We start from the raw sequence: 20,139 nt of genomic DNA on the forward strand, positions 1-20,139 counted from the left end.
TGAACTTGCTTTGGACTCTTATTTGTTCACTGGGGCTGCAGCATATGGGACACTCATGTTGGCAGTCCACAGGCTGGATCCTGCCTAGTTCTCTGGGCACAGACTGAACTAGGTTAGGGTTAGTGACTCACTTAATCATCATCCGACAGATTATCATGGTCACTAACCTGTGTTTCTCTCATGCAGAGGCTCCATCCTTAGAGGCCCTAGCCACTGCTACTCTGATCCGCTGGTTTTAAATAAAACACATTTGTGTCACCTTCTTATTTTCTGTTTTACTTTGATCCGAGTGTCATTGGTTTATTTCCTACTTTGTGTTTCTAGATTTATTTTAGTTCTCAGGTTTTTCTGTTGTTGTCCTCTGTTGCCCTCTTGTGTGTGTTCCTTTCCCCTTGGCTTCCTTGTTGTCTCCACTCACACCTGCTTCTTATCAGCTCATTAGCCCTGCCGTTGTTTCAGTCACCTATATATACTCTCCCTCTAGCGTCACTACTTGCTTTTTCCTTGTCGTTGCTGGTTTTTCTTGCTGTTGTCTTCCTACCTCGACTCTCCCTGGCTCGTCGTGTTTGGTTTCCCCTGATGTCTCCATGGTTCCTGTTTGTTTTGCATTTTTAGTTGGGTTTTTTAATTCCTGCCTTTCTTAATTGTTTTTTTTTCACCTATTAAACTGCAAGAAGTCACCTCTCTGCCTCTGCATTTGGGTCCACAAGAACCTCAAACACAATTCTGACAATTTGAGTAATCCCACTGTCTGTCTTGTCTGAATACTGGGTCCTCTGTTCTGGTTTTTGACAGCATCAGTGCTCCTCAGTCAAATTGTATAATCCAGGCATCCCCAAACTCGGTCCTCAAGGCCCCCTGTCCTGCAGGTTTTAGAGCAGGGGTCTGCAACCTTTCATATCCAAGAGCCGTTTTGCCCAGAGTACGACCAAATAAAAGTTGTTTAGAGCCGCCAAATATACCATGACTTTTTTTAGAAAACCTTTTTTTTTTTTTATCTTGTATAGGAAATTAGTTGTTGCCATCTCAAACAATCAATTCATATATTTTTAATGTTAAAACATATAATTTTCAAGCTATTTCATAGAAAAATGTATCTTAAAACATATTTCTGTTTCTTTTAATCTCATTCTTTTCCATCTTATAAAAAACGCTAAAGCTATTGATACCGGTATATATTATAGTAAATTATTTAGCTCTTTATATACATTTTAGCCACTATTAAGAGCCACTGGAGAGGGTCCAAAGAGCCATATGTGGCTCTAGAGCCGCAGGTTGCAGACCCCTGTTTTAGAGGTTTCTCTGCTTCAGCACAGCTGGTTATAATGATTGCAGTAGACCAAAAGCCTGTTAATCAGCTTTCAATTAAAATCAGCTGTGCTGGAGCCAGGAAACCTCTAAAACCTGCAGGACAGGGGGCCTTGAGGACCGAGTTTGGGGATGCCTGGTATAATCCTTGTTAAACTACATGAGCACAATTTTAGAGAACAGAGCTGTTTTTTGCTCCTTTTAGACATAAAAATAAGTTTTTCATATCCAAATGTTTCTTAGTGCCTCTTGCATGTCCAAATTCTTCTGTATCATTTCACTATAACCACATAAACCCAAACAGGTCCCAAATCACCCCTGGAGCCCTCGCTCCATCAGTCAATGAATCCCCCTGCTAGCTCCTGTTAGCTCACCATAATTATACACAAAAACATAAACACTGGCCAGTCAATAAACTGAGACATAGAATAGACATGTTCCACAACTATTTTTGACTTATAATTTCCTCTCGAAATATTCTTCCAGCCTATTTCGGCTTCGCTACCTTTCACCGCCATTATCTCTTTATCACATTTAAAAGAAACAGGCCCCTTTTTTGTAATTGGCATGAAGTCTCAGGGTGCCTTGAAACCAAATGCTTTCCCCACGGTGGGAATTATTTATGAAAAACAAGGGTCCCTATTACCAAGCCAGGCACAGAAAAAGATAGCTAACTGGGGAGGAACACGAAGGAGGGCCTTATGTAAACATATGACCAGGTTGATTGACAATTAGGAGGACCACTTATTTAGATGATCCACCCGGAACCTTTATATAACTGTACCTTTAAATGGACAAGTTAATTTAGAGTAAAATAAAGCTTCTAAAGAAACACTACCTGTAGGGCTACATACCTTTGGGTGCAAAGGTATGAAGCACCCAAAGGTTTATTTCCTGTTTTTCAAGGAGGAGGCAGTTATGTTCCTTAGTTGTCCTTCCCACCTGGACTCATCTGTAAAACAAACAGACAATCCAGAAGATCTTCACTCCGCTGGTGGGTACTCAGGAATTCATAGCTCTTGTTCACCCTGACAAGACAGCAGTTTCTTCTTTTCTTAATCAACTGTAGGAACAAAGTAAGTTTTTATATTTGATCAGAAGTATGTTTACCTTCAAATACCATAAATTTATTTAATGGAAAACTGAAACTGCAAAAAAAAAAAACATTTCCAGAGGGGAAACATAAAATGCAGATAATTTATGTAGATAATTTATCTTTTTTTCATGTTTTCCACATTTACTGTTTTCTTATAAAACTAACAGTTTTTAGCATTAAGAGGACTCTTTATGTACAGTTTCACAAGTGTTATAGAGTGTTGTGTAACAGATGACACAGGATGGAGTGCCTGCATTCAATCTGCCTGAATGTGCCGTGAAAGTGCTTTAGTCATTTGTTAAATATGGATCGTTGCTTTAACTGTAACAACTGCTAAACTGGATAAACTGGTGCCAGAAGATGTTTTAATTGTATTTATGTTATCTTTCCATAAGGAAGATGCAACAATGCTGTTTCTGGCTGTTTTGATGCTTTGCATGGCTACAGTCTTTTCGACCCAGAGTAAGGACCCAATACTGGATCAGGAATGGGAGCTGTGGAAGAACCACTCTCATAAAGTCTACAATGAGGTGATGTGCTGTGTAATTTATTACAATGGGGGTCCGTTTCACAAAGCAGGTTTGACAAATTCCTGTTCAATTTGAACTAGTTCCACTCAGAGTTAAGCGCATGTGCATTAAGTATGAAAAGCCAATTCGACGAGACATCATTTAGGTTGGGAATTGATAAGATTTTCACGATTCTGATTCCCTTATCGAATCTGTGTAACAATTCGATTCCTTATCGATTCTCTTATCGATTCTGTTTAATGAAAAAGCATTACTGTACAATTTCGGGAAATAAGCTAATCTCCCCCTGATTTAAATAAACGAGCATCACCTTTCTCTCGCTCCCTGAACTGCGGAGTAACTTTGTAGTATGTCTCGTTACATCCATTGCAATAGCTGGAATCGTGTAAGAATTGCAGCTTCAAGGGGTTCTAACTAAACATGCTAGCAATGAAGGACTGGATTAACGAGAAAAGCACACTTCCTTAACAACCCAAAGAGAGGTAGGAAATTGGTTTATTTCTAGAAATGGCTTATGATTTACTAGGAACCACGTTAAGCACAGCCAGTGATATAAAACTAGCTACTTACTACCAGAGTTGCCTTCATTGCTGGTCGTAACTTTAGCTTCTGACCGGAAGGCATCAAAAACACAGCATTCGTTAAAATGTATGCCATGTTGTGTGCGCAGGTGTTTCTGCATTTTGCATATATTTCCTCCCACAGACGTAATTGCCACTTTGCAATGATTGCAAAGGTCCTTGTTGCCATCTTTCTCTTCCTTAAAATTAAGCCAAACTTTTGATCACTTTGCCCGATGGGGCACCATTTGTTTTGTTTTGCTTTTCTAGACTTACGCCTGGTCACGTCGTTCTTGCTTACTGAATGCCACGTGCGTAACTTGCTTAAAAAAATGTGACGTAAGTTGTGCTGCTGAGACCGACTTTGGTGCTACCTGTAATCTTTAAGAGAATCATTACGCGAGCTGCCAAACGGTGCCATGGAATTGGAACGCACGGAACCGGTTTTGAACAGGAACCAGATTTCGATTCCCATCCCAGATTTAGGTTTAGTTTTCTTGCAGTTAAATTGTCTCTGACCATTTCAAGACAGAAAATAGATTCAACTTCTTTGTAATCAGATTATCATTTTGATTGTAGCATATACACATTGTTTAACAAGACCCTTCCTGTCTATAGGTCTTCATGGACACATGAGACGGAGAGTATATTGTTGATTAAAAACCACAGTTTAAATGTATTTATTTATTTTTTTTTGGCTGGTATATAGAAAGATGAAGGTTACAGGCGGATGGTGTGGGAGAAGAACCTGAAGATGATCACTCTGCACAACTTGGAGTCCTCCATGGGCAAATACACCTACACCCTGGGGATGAATCACTTTGGAGACATGGTAAAGTAAAGTTTTTAACATGACAGTTATAACAAGATTAATCTCATAGCTCCGTTGAAACAAATCCTTCCAGCTATATTTCTGTATGAACAAAATCAGTCAACTGGACATTCCTAAAAGGCATCTGAATAAAAACTGACATTCTGGAAGTCTATTATGAGACAGAGCCATGATATCAATCTGAAAAATAAGGGAGATTTTGCAACGTCTGCCTTAAAACAATTATCCATGGAAAAAGTCAGTGATCCAAGCACAAATGCTTGAGGATCTCCAGAATAAAGTCTGTTTGCTTGTGCATCGTATGACAATTAGTGTTACGGAGATTAAACCTGATAAACTGTTTTGATTAAATGCTTTGCTCACAGACTAACGAGGAGTTTAGGAAGATGATGAACTGCTACAAACCCAGAGCAGAGAAAAAAGTAAATGGGTCCTTTTTCCTGAAGCCCAGCTTTATGAAAGCTCCTTCTGCTGTGGACTGGAGAAAGGAGGGCTATGTTACACCTGTTAAATTCCAGGTAAGAGAATTCTGATCTTTTTCATCTCCTCAATTGTAAAAAGTCAGTCTGGCAGCAACAAAGACAGGGTTTTGTCACATTGTTTAAAAAAAAAAATGTTTTAAACAGTCATTTGGTTTTTTCATGTCTTATCATTAAAATCCCTCCTCCACCATGACAGCGTATTGCTTTCTTCCTTTTCCTTTAACGTATACCATCACTCAGCTGAAACCAGTTCATCCTGTTCTAACAAAGACAGAGATGAAATAAACAACATGTACAGGCTTGGTTAAAATTATATGAACAGGATCAAGAGATCATAAATATCAGTGGGTCTTTATTTGTGTTTAAAAGTATACCTGTGCTGAAAAAAGAAGAGCAGTCAGATTACATTCAAATAATTTTTCATAGCAGCTTCTGCTTTACTGGCTTTATATCACAGGTTTTGGCAGGTCTGGAGCTCTTAGTTTGCGTTAAAACAATGCTAAGGAGGAGAGTGAAAACTACCTAAGACAGCTGCTACACACATTATACCTATACCAACATGTCTATACCAGTTATACTGTATATGTAGTCTCCTTGACAAGATGCTCTTCATACTGTGAAAAAGCATGAGCTGTTTTGCAAAAGAAAAGGTGTTGATGTTTTCTATCCTCCTACTAATAATCTCCCTGTCACTTTAATAGCAGCTAAAGAGTTTCAGCAATGTGTCGAGTCAGAATGGCTGAATATAAATCCAGGCGTATTTTTTCTTTCACTTTAAAATAATGCACTACTTAGTGTTGGTCAATAACATAAAATCCCAGAAACGAGAAAGGCAAAAAGGCACATAAAGGAGGTTTGTTTCAGGTTTAACACTGATCCTGAACCAACTAATCCAAAACAAGTAAATGCATCTATCGAACCCTCACTTATTAAAATGATTTGGTTTAGTGCCTAAATTAGGCTAGTGTCACAAAGATGCTCTAATTGTTGCATAAAGTTGCATTTCCTGCCTCAGTCCTCATCTTTGTTGTCTTCAGGGGAGTTGTGGCTCCTGCTGGGCCTTTAGTGCCACAGGGGCAATGGAGGGCCAGCTCTACAGAAAGACTGGTAAACTAGTATCGCTGAGTGAGCAGAACCTGGTGGACTGTTCTAAACCAGAGGGGAACTATGGCTGCAACGGTGGTTGGATGGACAAAGCCTTTCAGTACGTTATAGACAACCATGGTCTGGACTCTGAAGCATCCTACCCATACAGGGGAAGGGTACGTATCTTAAGAGTTACAGAAGTCAAAGTATAAAGGATGCAAAAACGGCCTTTGATTGAAAGCGTCAACACAACTCACCTGCGTTGTGCTTTTAGGACATGCCCTGCCGCTATAATCCAAGTTACAACTCCATCAACCTCACAGGATATACAGACATTCCCAGTGGGAGTGAGTCAGCTCTGATGAACGCAGTGGCCTCTGTGGGACCAATTTCTGTTGCTATTGATGCCGGTCACTTTTCTTTCCAGTTTTACCAGTCAGGTAGGTGGTAAACTAAAAACAGTTAAACAATTATTCATTTCAATTGAAAGGATAAAAGAAAGAAAAACTTTTTGAGACCATAATGACGGTGTGTAAAATGTCAATCTAAAGAACTAAGTGGGCTTCTGAACATAAACCTGCATTTAACTTAATGCAAATTGCTAACATTTTGACAAAATTGTGTCTAAAAATAATTTTGTCTCCAGAATAAAATGATTGGATGTGTTTTAGGTATCTACTATGAAAAAGACTGCAGTAGCCAGAGGGTGAACCACGGCGTGCTGGTGGTCGGTTATGGCACACAAACATCTTTGTTTTCTACTCAAAGCTACTGGATTGTCAAAAACAGGTAAAAAAAAAAAAAACAACAACACGGAAACAATGAAAAGTAGCACATTTGATAGCCTCTTTCCTGTTTATAAAAGGATATTATGACACATCAGTTTCCAAGGGCGCTCTGTCTCACCAATTTCCAAAGCCAAAGCTTCCCGATGCTATACAGAAAAGAGGCAGAAGCAGATATGTTATAAAGAAGGTATTGATGAAAAATAAGTGAGTCAAAGATTATGGATGAGGAAAGAAGAGATGAGAGATGAAGGAGGCAATAAGTAGTAATGGTGTAATAGATATTTCATTAAGGATAAAACATGTTCATTGAGGAAGGTAAGGATGAGGAATAAAGGGATAATGAATAATAAATAAACAATATTAGTTAAATATTAACCTATAAGATCACTAGGGATGAGGGAGGAGAGTAGAAAAAATGAGGATGGTAGAGATAAGGAGCCCAAAGGTAAGGATAAGGAAAGACTTTAGGTAAGAGAGACGAAGGAGTAAAGATTAGAAAAAAGAAGGGAAGCTACTAATGAAGATTGAAGAAATAAAGTAGGGATAAAGGAAAGAAAAAGAAGGGATGAAGGGTTGAGTGAAAGGTATAGTACACCTTGATAACCACATTTGTTCTGTTTTCAGTCAAATGTTCCTCTGCGCTTAAATTAGTAGAAATTCTAATATATGTCCTGAAAACAACTGCCACAACAAATTTTCAATAGCACATCTTTTTGCTGTTGTCTTTTGTTAAATAAATGTTAAAACTGTGATGTAAAGTGATCTTCACTGAAAGACAGATGGAGAGCATTAACACAAGTTTTTCATTCTGTGGATTTGTCTCGTTGCAGCTGGGGGGTAGGCTGGGGAAACAACGGCTATATCTACATGGCTAAAGACAGATACAACCACTGTGGAATCGCCACAGTTGCCAGCTACCCTCTGGTCTGAACAGCATCTTCATCTCGAAGAAGCCGCTTTCTGATCTTTACCCATAATTCAGCAGCTCCTTTGATGGTTCATGGCCTCAGGGAAAAAAAAGAAGAATGAAAGTTATATACCTGTATAATCAAGAGTAGCTAAAATCTTTGTTTCAAAAGCCGCTTGGTTTATTATTGATTTTATTTGATCCCTGCTGTTTTTAGCTGGTTTCACTGTTCACGCTGTCATTTAATAAATACAAGCATACGTTTTTTTTTACTCATTTGTTCCTATTTTTACTATAACCAATTAAAGTTTTGAATCAACCTTTGAACAGACTGATTTCTCATTGATCTCTTGTTTTTATTAATTCAGTTGCATGAAGTGGACGCCATCATAAAGTAATATGAATCTATTGGGTTTAACACCACTAAACAAAAACTCTTAACCTATATGTGTTAAATGAAATTTAAAGTGGAAATTAACAAGACAAGCTAACTTAATTCATGAGATTTTGTATTACTATTATCAATGATTATATTATAAATGTGAAAAATGTAAACAGAATACAAAAGACAAAGCTTTGTTTTATAATTTTTCAGTAAGGGCGCAGCCACTTTGCAGTGTCAAGTGCTGATGCCACGGGGTTGATCAGTGCTTCAGCCATCAGTGATAAAACCAGCTACACCTCATAACCACGAAACAATTAAGAAATTTGGTTTGAGGCCTTGTGTCCAAGAACAATTCTGATTATAACTACTATGTTTTATGGATGTACCTCCAGCATAAAAAAAAGCATGGATGAAAACTGAATGAATTATTTTGCTCTTAAAGAAAATGCTAACTTAGCCATACATAGGTCCTTTTCAAAGGATTTAATCACCACATTTAGTGACCACATACAAATGACAAATAACCAACCAAAAAAACAGATTTTTTTTTTGGACCAAGAAGATGTAAAACACAACATTTTTATAATTCTTATTTTTATGACGATCCAAACCTGTTATGAGGTTCTGTTGCATCCTCTTGGAGTCTGTCTAAAAGGTCCTACATTCTGAATTATCGCTTTATTAAATCCTCTCGATGCTGCATCCAGGTTCCAGGCTTTACCTTAGTCCTTTTCTAATTCTTCAAAACGTGACATTTTTACTTTTTATTCTAAACTAAGTATTCATTATTGGCTGTTTAGCCACTTCTTTGCTAGATAACTATTCAAGTAATAACAATTATGTTTGGTGCTGTGAGTTTGAGAGACTATACATAATCTCTATAAAGCTATAGCCTCTGAAAAACTCGGTACCAGTGAAGATTTGCAAGCTAACTCATTTTAAACAGTCTGATAGACTTCACAGATATAGTTAATAATGGAACTTTATTAATCTCACACTGGAGAAATTAACCTCTGCATTTAACCCATCCCCTTGGGGAGCAGTGGGCTGCCATTGTGCTGTGCCCGGGGAGCAGTGTGGGGTTAAGGGTCCTGCTTAGAGCCAGAGTGTAGACTGTGGGGATCGAACCGGGCCCTTGCAACCTTCTCAGAGCACAAGTGCACAGCTCTAATCCACTAGGTCACCACTCCCAGTTTGCATCAATAACAACAAATAATCAATTAACGCATTAAAAAGTTACTGTTTTTGTATTACTGAGTATAAAACACAACCAAAACATTGCACCTGTTGTAGAAAAATAGCTTTTTAGTGATGGATCAGTCTGGAATAAAAACCCTGACTCAAATATTTCCTTTTTGATAAAGCTTATATAGTGGCTCAGGTTATCCTGAACTATCTCTATAGTTATGTTGCTATAGGCGTAGACTTCTGGAGGACATAGGGACTTCATTTCATCATTCTATCTCTATTCTCCTACTCTGCAGAATCTGTTAGTTCAATCTCTACAGTTATGCTCTCTCTGCTTTTTCTCATAGTAGCTTCATCTGGTCTGTTCCTGTTTGGATGTGACACCATCCTGGAGATAAATATCAGCTGTTCTGATGCCATCAGCACCTTTGTTTATAGATGTTGGAGATCAGCCTGTTTTCCAGTGTAGTCCTGTTTCTCTGACTGTGACTGGCTGAATGTGCTCTCTTATCCTCTGACTTGGGAGTTGGCTCGGAGCTCGTCTGCATGGAAGGGGCCGCCTGGACGGGGCCGCCTTTTACCGCAGCTTTTTGTATCTCTGCTTTTGTCTCCTTAAACCCCAGTCGGCCTCGGCAGATGGCCGCTCACATTGAGCCTGGTTCTGCTGGAGGTTTCTTCCTGTTAAAATTGAGTTTTTCCTCTCCACTGTCGCTACAAGCATGCTTAGTGTGAGGGATTGCATTTGAGTCAATGAGTTGATGCAATCAACTAGTTTTCCTTAGATAGACATTTTGAATCAATTTGACTGTATGATCTAATGAACTGTAAAGTGCCCTCAGATGACATGTGTTGTGAATTGGTGCTATAGAAATAAACTGAATTGAAATAAACTGAATGCATTAATCACTAAGACAATTAACCTTTGCTCTTTCGAAAGTTTTCTTTGTTACAGCTAAACTTCACCATTTAATGTATTTGTGGCACCCGAGAGGTGCAATCGTCTTAAATAAAACCATAAAACCAAACAGACTGCGGCGATTGTGAGCAGAGCTTTAAAAAGTTTAATAGATTAAAGTCCAATAAAAAAAAATTAAAAGACAAGTTAAAAGGGAAAAGATTTTAAAAAAAAGATAAAAATACAGATGGTGAAGAGCAGCAGAGTCAATGGCCCAGTCTGTTAAAAGACGCGCACTTGGCGTGTATAATGGAGGGCACCATCCACCCCAGCGCTGGATCCTCGTTCCGGCACGCTGCGCGTGTGGGCCTCTCCAGCATAGCTGGCCTGCGAGGTCACCTCCAACACGCGCCTCTCCCAGCGTGCCTCTGCGCCTCGCTCCATGACGGGCCTCTGCACCTCGCTCCGGCGGGCGTCTCTGCACCTCGCTCCGGCGGGCGTCTCTGCACCTCGCTCCGGCGAGCGTCTCTGCACCTCGCTCCGGCGGGCGTCTCTGCACCTCGCTCCGGCGGGCGTCTCTGCACCTCGCTCCGGCGGGCGTCTCTGCCCCTCGCTCCGGTGTGCGTCTCTGCACCTCGCTCCAGCGGCCTCCGACCGTCAGTTCCCAAACCTCTCCCGCTGCTTCTCTCTCACCCGCTCCGTCCGGCTCCCTCCATGACCGGCCTTCCCATGTCCGGTGTGTCTCTCCAACCAAACAGCTGCCTTTTTTAAATCAGCGTCCCAGTCGGCACGCTGCTTGGTTGATGGGGAACACCTGTGCCGTTACTGTGGGCGTGTCCAGGTGTGATTGGCAATGTGGCCTCCAAACAAAATCCCCCCAAAAAACATGCAACACACAAAATTAAAAAACAAGCAAACAAGTTCAAAAATAAAGAAAATCAAAAATTAGAATACATGCAATAAACTTAACAAAAAGGCCACATTACCACATATTTAGGTAAGGATGATCTAAAGGCACAATTAGCAGGTCAAATATGAAAACTTACTTTGCTGTTGAAGTCAAATAAATGAAGTAGACACTGCTGCACTGTTAGTGTCAACTAATTCCTGATTGACTAGCAAAAGAAAGCAGTTAGTCTCCTATGGGGCCAAAATTGTTGCTTTATTATTTACAAATGTGTGTGGAGAGTTGTATATCTGTATCTCGATTTGTGCATGTGCAGGGAGATTTGAAAATGTGTAAATGAAACTGTAAATGTATGAGGAGATTTGTGTGTCTGTACAACAATCTGCAAATGTGCAAAACTACTTGTGTGTGTGTAATCTGGTTTGCAAATGTGTAAAAAATCCACAAATCTGTCTTCAGCTCTACAAATATGTACTGCGATTTACAAATCTGTATTCAGATTTACAAATCTGTAGTAAGATTTGCAAATGTGTAGAACAATCTGTAAGCACACACAGAGACACTGTGTCCGAAGTATTTTCGCTTCAACACCCAGAAATGCAGACACATCATTGGTTACAAGTCCAGCGCTTTCTCGGTTGGCTCTCTTTACACACGTGATTTTTGCTACACTTCTGCCATGTGAGATGCACAAATGCGTAAAAGGATGTGTATCTGTAATATCTGGATTTGCTGCCCTGGGCGCAGGCTCGCAGGCTGCCTCTTCCTCTTCCTTTTTTTTCCCCGCTGTGGGAGTTGACTTGACAAGGAAAGATGGCTGCTAACAGCGAGATGGTTCGAACGTTTGCGGCTACAAATTCCTTTTCTTTTTTTTTTTTTTTTATTTAGCAGCCATCTTTCCTTGTCGCCATGATGAAGTATCCTTGTTAATTCTGGAGATCTGGGCCCTTTTGGGCCTCGGCCTCCATTTTTGTGGAGAACATGAAATATGGGCACTGATTCCCAATGTCCAAAAACCATGATCATGGCATATGGCACAACCTGGTTGGTGAGTGTGCTCCAAAGGTGTACACAAAGTGGATTGGAGCCTACGTGGGAGACACTATCCCCGGTAGCAGGATTCTTCCTACTTGCCTGGATAAACCGAAAAATATATTTTCCCTGCAGGAGAGACATTAGGAGCTCGCATGTGAAATGGGTAAAACACATGAAGCCAACTGAAAGCATAAAAGCACTGATGATACACATGTAACATAAGGTTTAAGTATTTTTTTTACCAAAATACTAATTGTGGAAGCTGCATCTTTGGACTTCTTTGAAGTCAGGTAGGTCTTCTGTTTTCCATCAACCTATCCACACCAAAGCTAGCTTTACACATACACACACAGTTTTATATTGTTAAAACATACTGAACACAGTATTTTATTGTTGTTGTTGACAATGGAGAGCACAAAGGTGTGCGCTCCATTACGCACACTATGAAATGCTAGAGGAGAGGAAAACTTGCCGGTGCGCTTGACTTTCCTGTTTGGTACTTTACAGGCTTGTTTTGTTTGTGTTTGTTTGTGGAAACGACTCGTGAAGATGGACCAGCTAGAAGAGCAAGGTGCCAGAGAACGCTAGAACTCTTCTTCCACCGGGATCCCCGCTCTCTTTTCCCTCATGTCCCTCCGTTGTTGCACTACCTTGCCCCCACATCCTCATAGCTTTGGCTTTATCTTGGCCCACAGCTAGTTTGTGATAGTCCCTCTTGAGTTGTGGCATGGAATAACATAGAGCAGACAATGCTTCAATGATGGGCATAAATCAAAAATATCTGTGACAAGCTCACTGCGACACACTGCCGCAGGAGTATAACCACCCCTTAAGTTGCTTCTGAAGTCATTGCAGCTCGCTTAATGTGTCTGATGGCCCTCTTCTGTACATCACTGCCATTTCTAATGGCTTAAACACAAAATCGCACAGAAAAAGCTGTTTTATTTTTTATTTTTTCAAAAACCCAGTTTTTTTGCATGCTATTGGCCTGCGTGATTTTTATTGTATTTAATCTTTACCTAGGCGGATTGTAAGGACACATATCCACTTTGCGTACTGCTAATGTCAAAACAGAAGATTATTCGTTGTGCTTAAGGCGCTATTTCATTGTGTTTATTTCTAAAGTTTACCAGGATGATTTAAAAAAAAGCTTTAAAAAAAAAAGGTCAGTTGGTAGTGGCCTCAATGAGACTATGAGATAAGACTGTATACAACAATATGGGTTGTTCTTGTGATGATCAAATATGAATGTAGTAACAATTGAGAAGAGATGGTTGTCTTTGCACCGATGTGAGCTACAGAGCCTTAGTTGGCTGTGTTTCAAGTGAATTATATGAAGCAAGCACATCATCCAGTGGTTTTTAGTCAGTAGGTGAAAGAGTTTAACTGGACAACAAAGTTATGTCTCCTTCCGCGGCGGAGGGAGACATGGCTGTTGTTGGGCTCGCTGTCTGAATGACGGCGCGCACTGATACGAACAGAGAGAAAATAGGACCAATTGATAACGACGTGTGACTTTTTCCACTACAATGTTTTTGGGATGCGAAAATATCACTCTTTTGGACACATAATGTTTTGGGAAGAGAAAAGTTTTATTTCGCTGTTCCTAAAAACCTGCAGGACTACTTTCGGCTTGACCAAAACTGGACGATAACTCTGCTCACAGGACGCTGCCAGGGGTAAGTCAGTGTGATTGCATGCCGCTTGTGATCGGGATGCCATACAGATTCATGTCAAAAATACCGAACTATCCCTTTAAGAACCGGAACTTCTCACCTGGAAACTATTTGTGAAATTATGTATTATTTCTATAAAACTACACTATATATATATATATATATATATATATATATATATATATATATATATATATATATATATATATATATATATATATATATATATATATATATATATATAAATAAATGTTTGTATATCTGGAGTGTGTAACAAAATCAATTGCCCTCTGGGATTGTTAAAGTATGTCTGATTCTGAGTCTTAGGGTGTTTTATGCAGTCATCATCTTTTCCAACAATTTTAACAATTTTAACTTACAACATATAACTTCCATTTTTCAATTGATTAGGTGTTTTTGAATAATAAATATTCTTGATTAATGTTGTGTTCGGTACATACCGTGTCCATATGATTCACTTCTTTGGGTATTTCATGTCTGATTCTGTTTCTTTTACCCTTGACACTGATAATCTACAGAGGTAGAAATTCTGTAAATCGACACCTAACCATATTTACATTTCTTTACATAATTTTTATTCTTGGCAGTATGTCTATATAAGAATTTTCATTATTAATATAGTACAGATGGTAATAGTGCTGTTGCTAAATAATGTTTCACAGAAACTATTCATTTTTATTAATAACTTTTTTTTATTATAAATAATTAAATGTTATACATCATTACATGTAATATATAATAATATAAATAAAAAAGTCAAGGTGGCTTTTATGGAATCATAAAAGATCTAGAGATAACAGATGACCTAGGATGGAGAGCATGCGTTTAATCTACCAGAGTATGCCAGGAAACTGCTTTGGTCAATTGTTCTATTGGGATTGTTGCATTAACCTAAACAGCTGCTGAACTGAAAAAACTAGTGCCAGAACTCTCTTAATAAAATGTATGTTATCTTTCCATAAGGAAGCTTCAACAATGCTGTCTCTGCCTGTTTTAATGCTGTGTATGGGTGCAGTCTTGTCAATCCCCACTCATGACGCAATGCTGGACCAGGAGTGGGAGCTGTGGAAGAACCACTACCATAAAGTCTACAATGAGGGCATGTGCTGTTTAATTTATTGACATCTTAGACAAGGTTTGGATGAAAAACTTTAATTTTTAATTGTACCGAAAAAAGGGTCCACCCCTTATTAATGAGTTGTTAAGGTCATTGTTGGCCTGCAATGCCCAATAATGGCCTATGCCTCTGAAAAGGGAGTACTTGCTGCCCAGGCGAGATGTTTTGGTCTCCGACATAGCGATGGGGGTTGAGATGACAGCTGGAAGGAATCAACTCTATTGCTGTGTTTTAGGTTTTTGAGAGCTGGAACCTGAGACCAGCCCCTCTGTTTAAGTTTTTTTTTGTCTCTCTTAACATGTCTTCCTTCACGTCCCTTTCAAACCACCTGTCTTCTTTGTACAAATCCTTTGTCCTTAAGGTATAGGTGGACAAAAACCTACAATGCAGCGATAGAGCTAATTCCTTCGAACTATCATCACAACCCCCATCGCTATGCAGCAGACCAAAAAACTTTGCAAGGTCAGCCAGGCCAACAATGACCCTATTTACTCCTTTTTCAGAGGCATAGACCAGTAGTGAGCATTGCAGTCCAACAGCGACCTCAACAACTCCTCATTACCAAAGGGTGGACCGTTTTTTTTTTTTTTTTTGGTTCAATTTGAATGTTTTCTAAGCCATAACAAGGCTTTGTTGGGCTACTCTAAAAGCCTGGAACTGAACGCTAATCAGACATTTTGAATTGAGAACGTTTTTTCTTTTTTTACTTTTTTGGAATAACTACGACCTGGAAGAGTGAGAATCTTCACCAGAATTCTGAAGAAAATATGTACAAACAAATAAAAACTGAAAATATAATCATGCATTTCCAACAAACATGTTACTTGTGTAAACATACTATGCGTCTAATTTTTTTGTGTAATCTTATAGCCTAATACTAAATATTACCAAAAAAGAATATTATAGGTTTAGTTCTCTTGGCCGTTATGCATAAAGATGAAGATGAAAAAAAAAAGTTTTGTAGCATATTCACATTTTTTAACAAGTTTCTTCCTGCATGTACTGCTTCATGGAAACATGAGACAAAGAGTATATTGATTAAAAACCACATTTTAAAAGATTTTGTTTGGCATTTATATAGAAAGATGAAGGTTACAGGCGGATGGTGTGGGAGAAGAACCTGAAGATGATCACTCTGCACAACCTGCAGTCCTTCATGGGTAAACACACCTACACCCTGGAGATGAATCACTTTGGAGACATGGTAAAGTAAAGTTTTTAAAATGACAATTATAAAAAGATTAATCTCATAGCTCAGATAAAACAAATCATACATTTATAGTTCTGTGTAAAGAAAATCAGTCAAGTGGACATTTCTCTAAAAAAAATTTGAATAAAAACTGTCCTTCATATAGTCTGTTATGACACACAATGATGATACCATGGTTTGTTCGTCCATCTAAGGATGATTAGTGGGACAGAGATGAAAACCGATAAACTGTTTTGATTAAATATTTTTGTCACAGACTAAAGAGGAGTTTAGGAAGAAGATGAGTGGCTACAAACCCAATACACAAAAAAAGGTCAATGGCTCCTTGTTCCTGAAGCCCAGCTTTCTGAAAGCTCCTCCTGCTGTGGACTGGAGAAAGGAGGGCTATGTTAAACCTGTTAAAGACCAGGTAAAATATTTTTCTGCCTTTTTTTATCTCCAAAATTTGGTCAAAAGTCAATCTAGCAGCAACAAAGAGAGGGTTGTGTAAAAAACTGTTAAAAATAGTCATTTTGTTTTTCATTTATTTATCATTAAAATCCCTCCTTCACCATCATACGGTATTGTTTACTCCCTCACCCTTTGACGTATACCATCACTCAATGGAAACCAGTTCATCCTGCTCTAACGAACACCGGGATGAAGTAAACAACATGTACAGGCTTGTTTTAAATGATATGAACAGGATCAAGATTTTATAAATATCAGTGAGTCTTTATTAGTGTCTGAAAGTATTCTTTTTGGCAGGTCTGGAGCTTCAGGTTTTGTTAAAACAATGCCGAGGAGGACAGTGAAAACTACCAAAGACAGCTGCCAAAGCCAGATAGTCTTCTTGACAAGATGCTCTTCATACTGTGACAAAGCATGAGCTGTTTTGCAAAGAAAAACAGTTTTGTATCCCCCTGCCAATCATCTCCCTGTTGTTTTAATAGCAGCTAAAGATTTTCAGCAATGTGTAGAGTCAGAATGGCTGAATATAAATCGATCGAACCCTCACTCATTAAAATTATTTGGTTTTCGTTCCTAAGTTCTGCTATTGTCACAAAGATTCTGTAATTGTTGCCTAAAGTTGTATATCCTGCCTCAGTCCTCATCTTTGTTGTCTTCAGGGTAGTTGTGCCTCCTGGCCCTTTAGTGCCACAGGGGCAATGGAGGGCCAGCTCTACAGAAAGACTGGTAAACTAGTGCCGCTGAGTGAACAGAACCTAGTGGACTGTTCTAAACCAGAGGGTAACTATGGCTGCAATGGTGGTTGGATGGACAAAGCCTTTCAGTACGTTATAGACAACCATGGTCTGGACTCTGAAGCATCCTACCCATAGATGGGAAGGGTACGTATCTTAAGAGTTAGAGAAGTCAAAGTATAAAGGATGCAAAAACGGCCTTTGATTGAGAATGTCAACGCAACTCACCTGTGTTGTGCTTTTAGGACATGCCCTGCCGCTATAATCCAAGTTACAACTCCATCAACCTCACAGGATATACAGACATTCCCAGTGGGAGTGAGTCAGCTCTGATGAACGCAGTGGCCTCTGTGGGACCAATTTCTGTTGCTATTGATGCCGGTCACTTTTCTTTCCAGTTTTACCAGTCAGGTAGGTGGTGAAATAAAAACGTTTTTTCATTCAGATGAAAAGATAAAAGACAGAAAACTTTATTGAGATATTAATGACAGTGAGTAAAATGTCAATCTAAACATCTTACTGGGTTTCTGAACGTAAACCTGCATTTAACTGAATGCAAAGCTGACTTTCTGACAGAGTTTCTAAAAATAATTTTGTCTCCAGAATAAAATGATTGAATGTGTTTCAGGCATCTACTATGAAAAATACTGCAGCAGCCAGAGGCTGAACCACAACGTGCTGGTGGTCGGTTATGGCACACAAACATTTTTTTCTTCTAATCAAAGCTATTGGATTGTCAAAAACAGGTAAAAGAAAATGAAAAGTCACACATTTGATAGCCTATTTCTTTCCCGTTTCAGCAAAGGATATTATGAAATCACTTAACAAGGGCGTTCTATCTCATCAATTTCCGAAGCCAAAGCTTCCTGATGAGAAGGGGCAGATGAGTTATGAAGAAGGTAATAATGAAAAATAAGTGAGTCAAAGACTATGGATGAGGAAAGTAGAGATGAGAGATAAAGGAGGCAACAAGTAGTAATGGTGTTATAAATGTTGAATTAATGATAAAGTAAGGATCAGGAATGAAGGGATCATGAATAATGGATAAACTATATTTGTTAAATATTGACCTAGAAGGTTAGTAGAGATGAAGGTGGAGAGTAGAAAGAATGAGGATGGTAGACATAAGGAGCCCAAAGGTAAGAATAGGGAATGACTTTAGGTAAGAGAGACGAAGGAGTAAAGATTAGAATAAAAGAAGGGAAGCTACTAATGAAGAAGGAAGAAATAAAGTAGGGATGAAGGAAAGAAAAAGAAGGGATGAAGGGTTGAGTGAAAGGGAGAGTACACCTTGATAGCCACACTTGTTCTGTTTTCAGTATAATGTTCCTCTCTGCTTCATTAGAAATTCAGTAGAAATTCTAATATTTGTCCTGAAAACAGCACAAGTTTTTGTTTTTTAAAAAGATTTTTTAATACCACATAATTTTCCTGTTGTTTTTTGTTATATAAATGTTAAGACTTTGGTGTAAAGTGATCTTCACTGAAAGACAGAGCAGATTGAGAGCAGCAACACAAGTTTTTCATTCTGTGGATTTGTCTCGTTGCAGCTGGGGGGTAGCCTGGGGAAACAACGGCTATATCTACATGGCTAAAGACAGATACAACAACTGTGGAATCGCCACAGCAGCCATTTACCCTCTGGTCTGAAAAAGCATCTTGACATTGAAGAAGCTGCACTATTTACCCATAATTCAGCAGCTCCTTTGATGGTTCTTGGCCTGAGGGAAAAAAAGAAGAATGAAAGTTATATACCTGTATAATTGAGAGTAGCTAAAATCTTGGTTTCTTATAGCCGCTTGGTTTATATTGCTATTATTTGATCCCTGCTGTTTTGTTTTTTGTTTGTTTTCATTGTCCACTCTGTTAAAAAAATAAAATAAAATAAAAAACTATCCACTGGACTTTGTTTCCAAGTTTGAAGAAGGTTTGCTTCCCATCCAGGAAGTTTCTTCAATTCAAACTGTCAGAATTACCTTTAGGTTTGAAGCTTTATATAGCAACCATAAAACCTTATTTTGGCTTAGAAAAAATAATAATGAACAAAAAGGGGTCTGCCCCTTACGAATGGGGAGTCATTTTGGGTTCTTTGTTAGCCTGCAATAACTGATATTGGGCTATGCCTCTGAAAAGGTTGTTGTTAGGGGAAATTGTTGGCTTGGCTGCCAGGGCAAAATGTTTGCCCCTGCATGGGGGTGAGGGGTTGAAATGATAGTGGCAAGGAATCAACTCTATCGCTGCATTGTAGGTTTTTGAGCGGTGAACCTGAGTTCACCCCTTTGTTTAAGGTTGTTTTTTCTTTCTTAACATAAATGGCTTCCTTCATGACACTTTCAAACCACTTGTCCTCTTTGTCCAAAATGTAAACATTCTGGTACTCGAATCAGTGTCCCTTGTCCTTAAGGTGCAAGTGGACAGCAGAGTCTTGTTCCGAGGAGGTTGCTCTTCTGTGTTGAGCCATGCGTCTGTGGAGAAGTTGTTTGGTTTCTCCAATATAAAGATCAGAGCATTCCTTGCTGCATTGAACTGCAGTCAGCATGGTTGTGTTAATCATTTTCTCTCATTGCAGCTGGAGTAAAAACTGGGGCAACAATGGTTACATCCACTCCGCTCATCTTAGGTCTGGGGTTTTGTTTTTAGGATGCACTATCCTCTGTTTAAGGGTCTTGAAATGTACTCGAGTTTTGTGTTTGGAGAAAATCTTCCTGAGGCCTTAAGAGGCATAGCCCAGTATCGGGTATTACAGGCTAACAAAGACCCCAAAACGACTCCCCATTCCTAAGGGGCGGACATCGTCAAACTTGGAAACCAAGTCCAGTGGATTGTTTTTGTTTTTTTAACTTTTTTGGAATGACTATTACCTAGATCAGCGGTTCCCAACCACCGGGCCGCGGACCGCTTTGGTACCGGGCCGCACAGAAAAAAAAAAAGA

The 20,139-nt window shown here is 39.1% G+C and overlaps 1 protein-coding gene and 1 pseudogene across 1 annotated transcript; both read left to right on the forward strand.

Moving 5' to 3' along the window:
• The first annotated feature begins 2,238 nt into the window (after positions 1-2,238).
• LOC119791889 (procathepsin L-like) lies at positions 2,239-7,913 on the forward strand. Its single transcript, XM_038298252.1, has 8 exons — positions 2,239-2,384; positions 2,800-2,934; positions 4,204-4,326; positions 4,692-4,844; positions 5,846-6,070; positions 6,169-6,334; positions 6,566-6,683; positions 7,513-7,913. The coding sequence occupies exons 2-8, from the start codon at positions 2,812-2,814 to the stop codon at positions 7,610-7,612; spliced, it is 1,008 nt and encodes a 335-aa protein (XP_038154180.1). The 5' UTR covers positions 2,239-2,384; positions 2,800-2,811; the 3' UTR covers positions 7,613-7,913.
• A 6,749-nt stretch (positions 7,914-14,662) lies between these two features.
• LOC119791899 lies at positions 14,663-20,003 on the forward strand (annotated as a pseudogene).
• Positions 20,004-20,139: the final 136 nt, after the last annotated feature.

The sequence above is a fragment of the Cyprinodon tularosa genome, unplaced genomic scaffold (assembly GCF_016077235.1).
Source record: "Cyprinodon tularosa strain WSP-4 unplaced genomic scaffold, ASM1607723v1 ctg404, whole genome shotgun sequence".
Taxonomy (NCBI): domain Eukaryota; kingdom Metazoa; phylum Chordata; class Actinopteri; order Cyprinodontiformes; family Cyprinodontidae; genus Cyprinodon; species Cyprinodon tularosa.

Excerpts from the sequence above, each read along its gene's own strand:
- LOC119791889 (XM_038298252.1), top strand. The coding sequence starts at position 2,812 with ATGCTGTTTCTGGCTGTTTTGATGCTTTGCATGGCTACAGTCTTTTCG. Across the intron at positions 2,935-4,203 it reads CTCATAAAGTCTACAATGAG|AAAGATGAAGGTTACAGGCG; the intron begins GTGATGTGCTGT and ends GCTGGTATATAG. Across the intron at positions 6,071-6,168 it reads CCTACCCATACAGGGGAAGG|GACATGCCCTGCCGCTATAA; the intron begins GTACGTATCTTA and ends TTGTGCTTTTAG.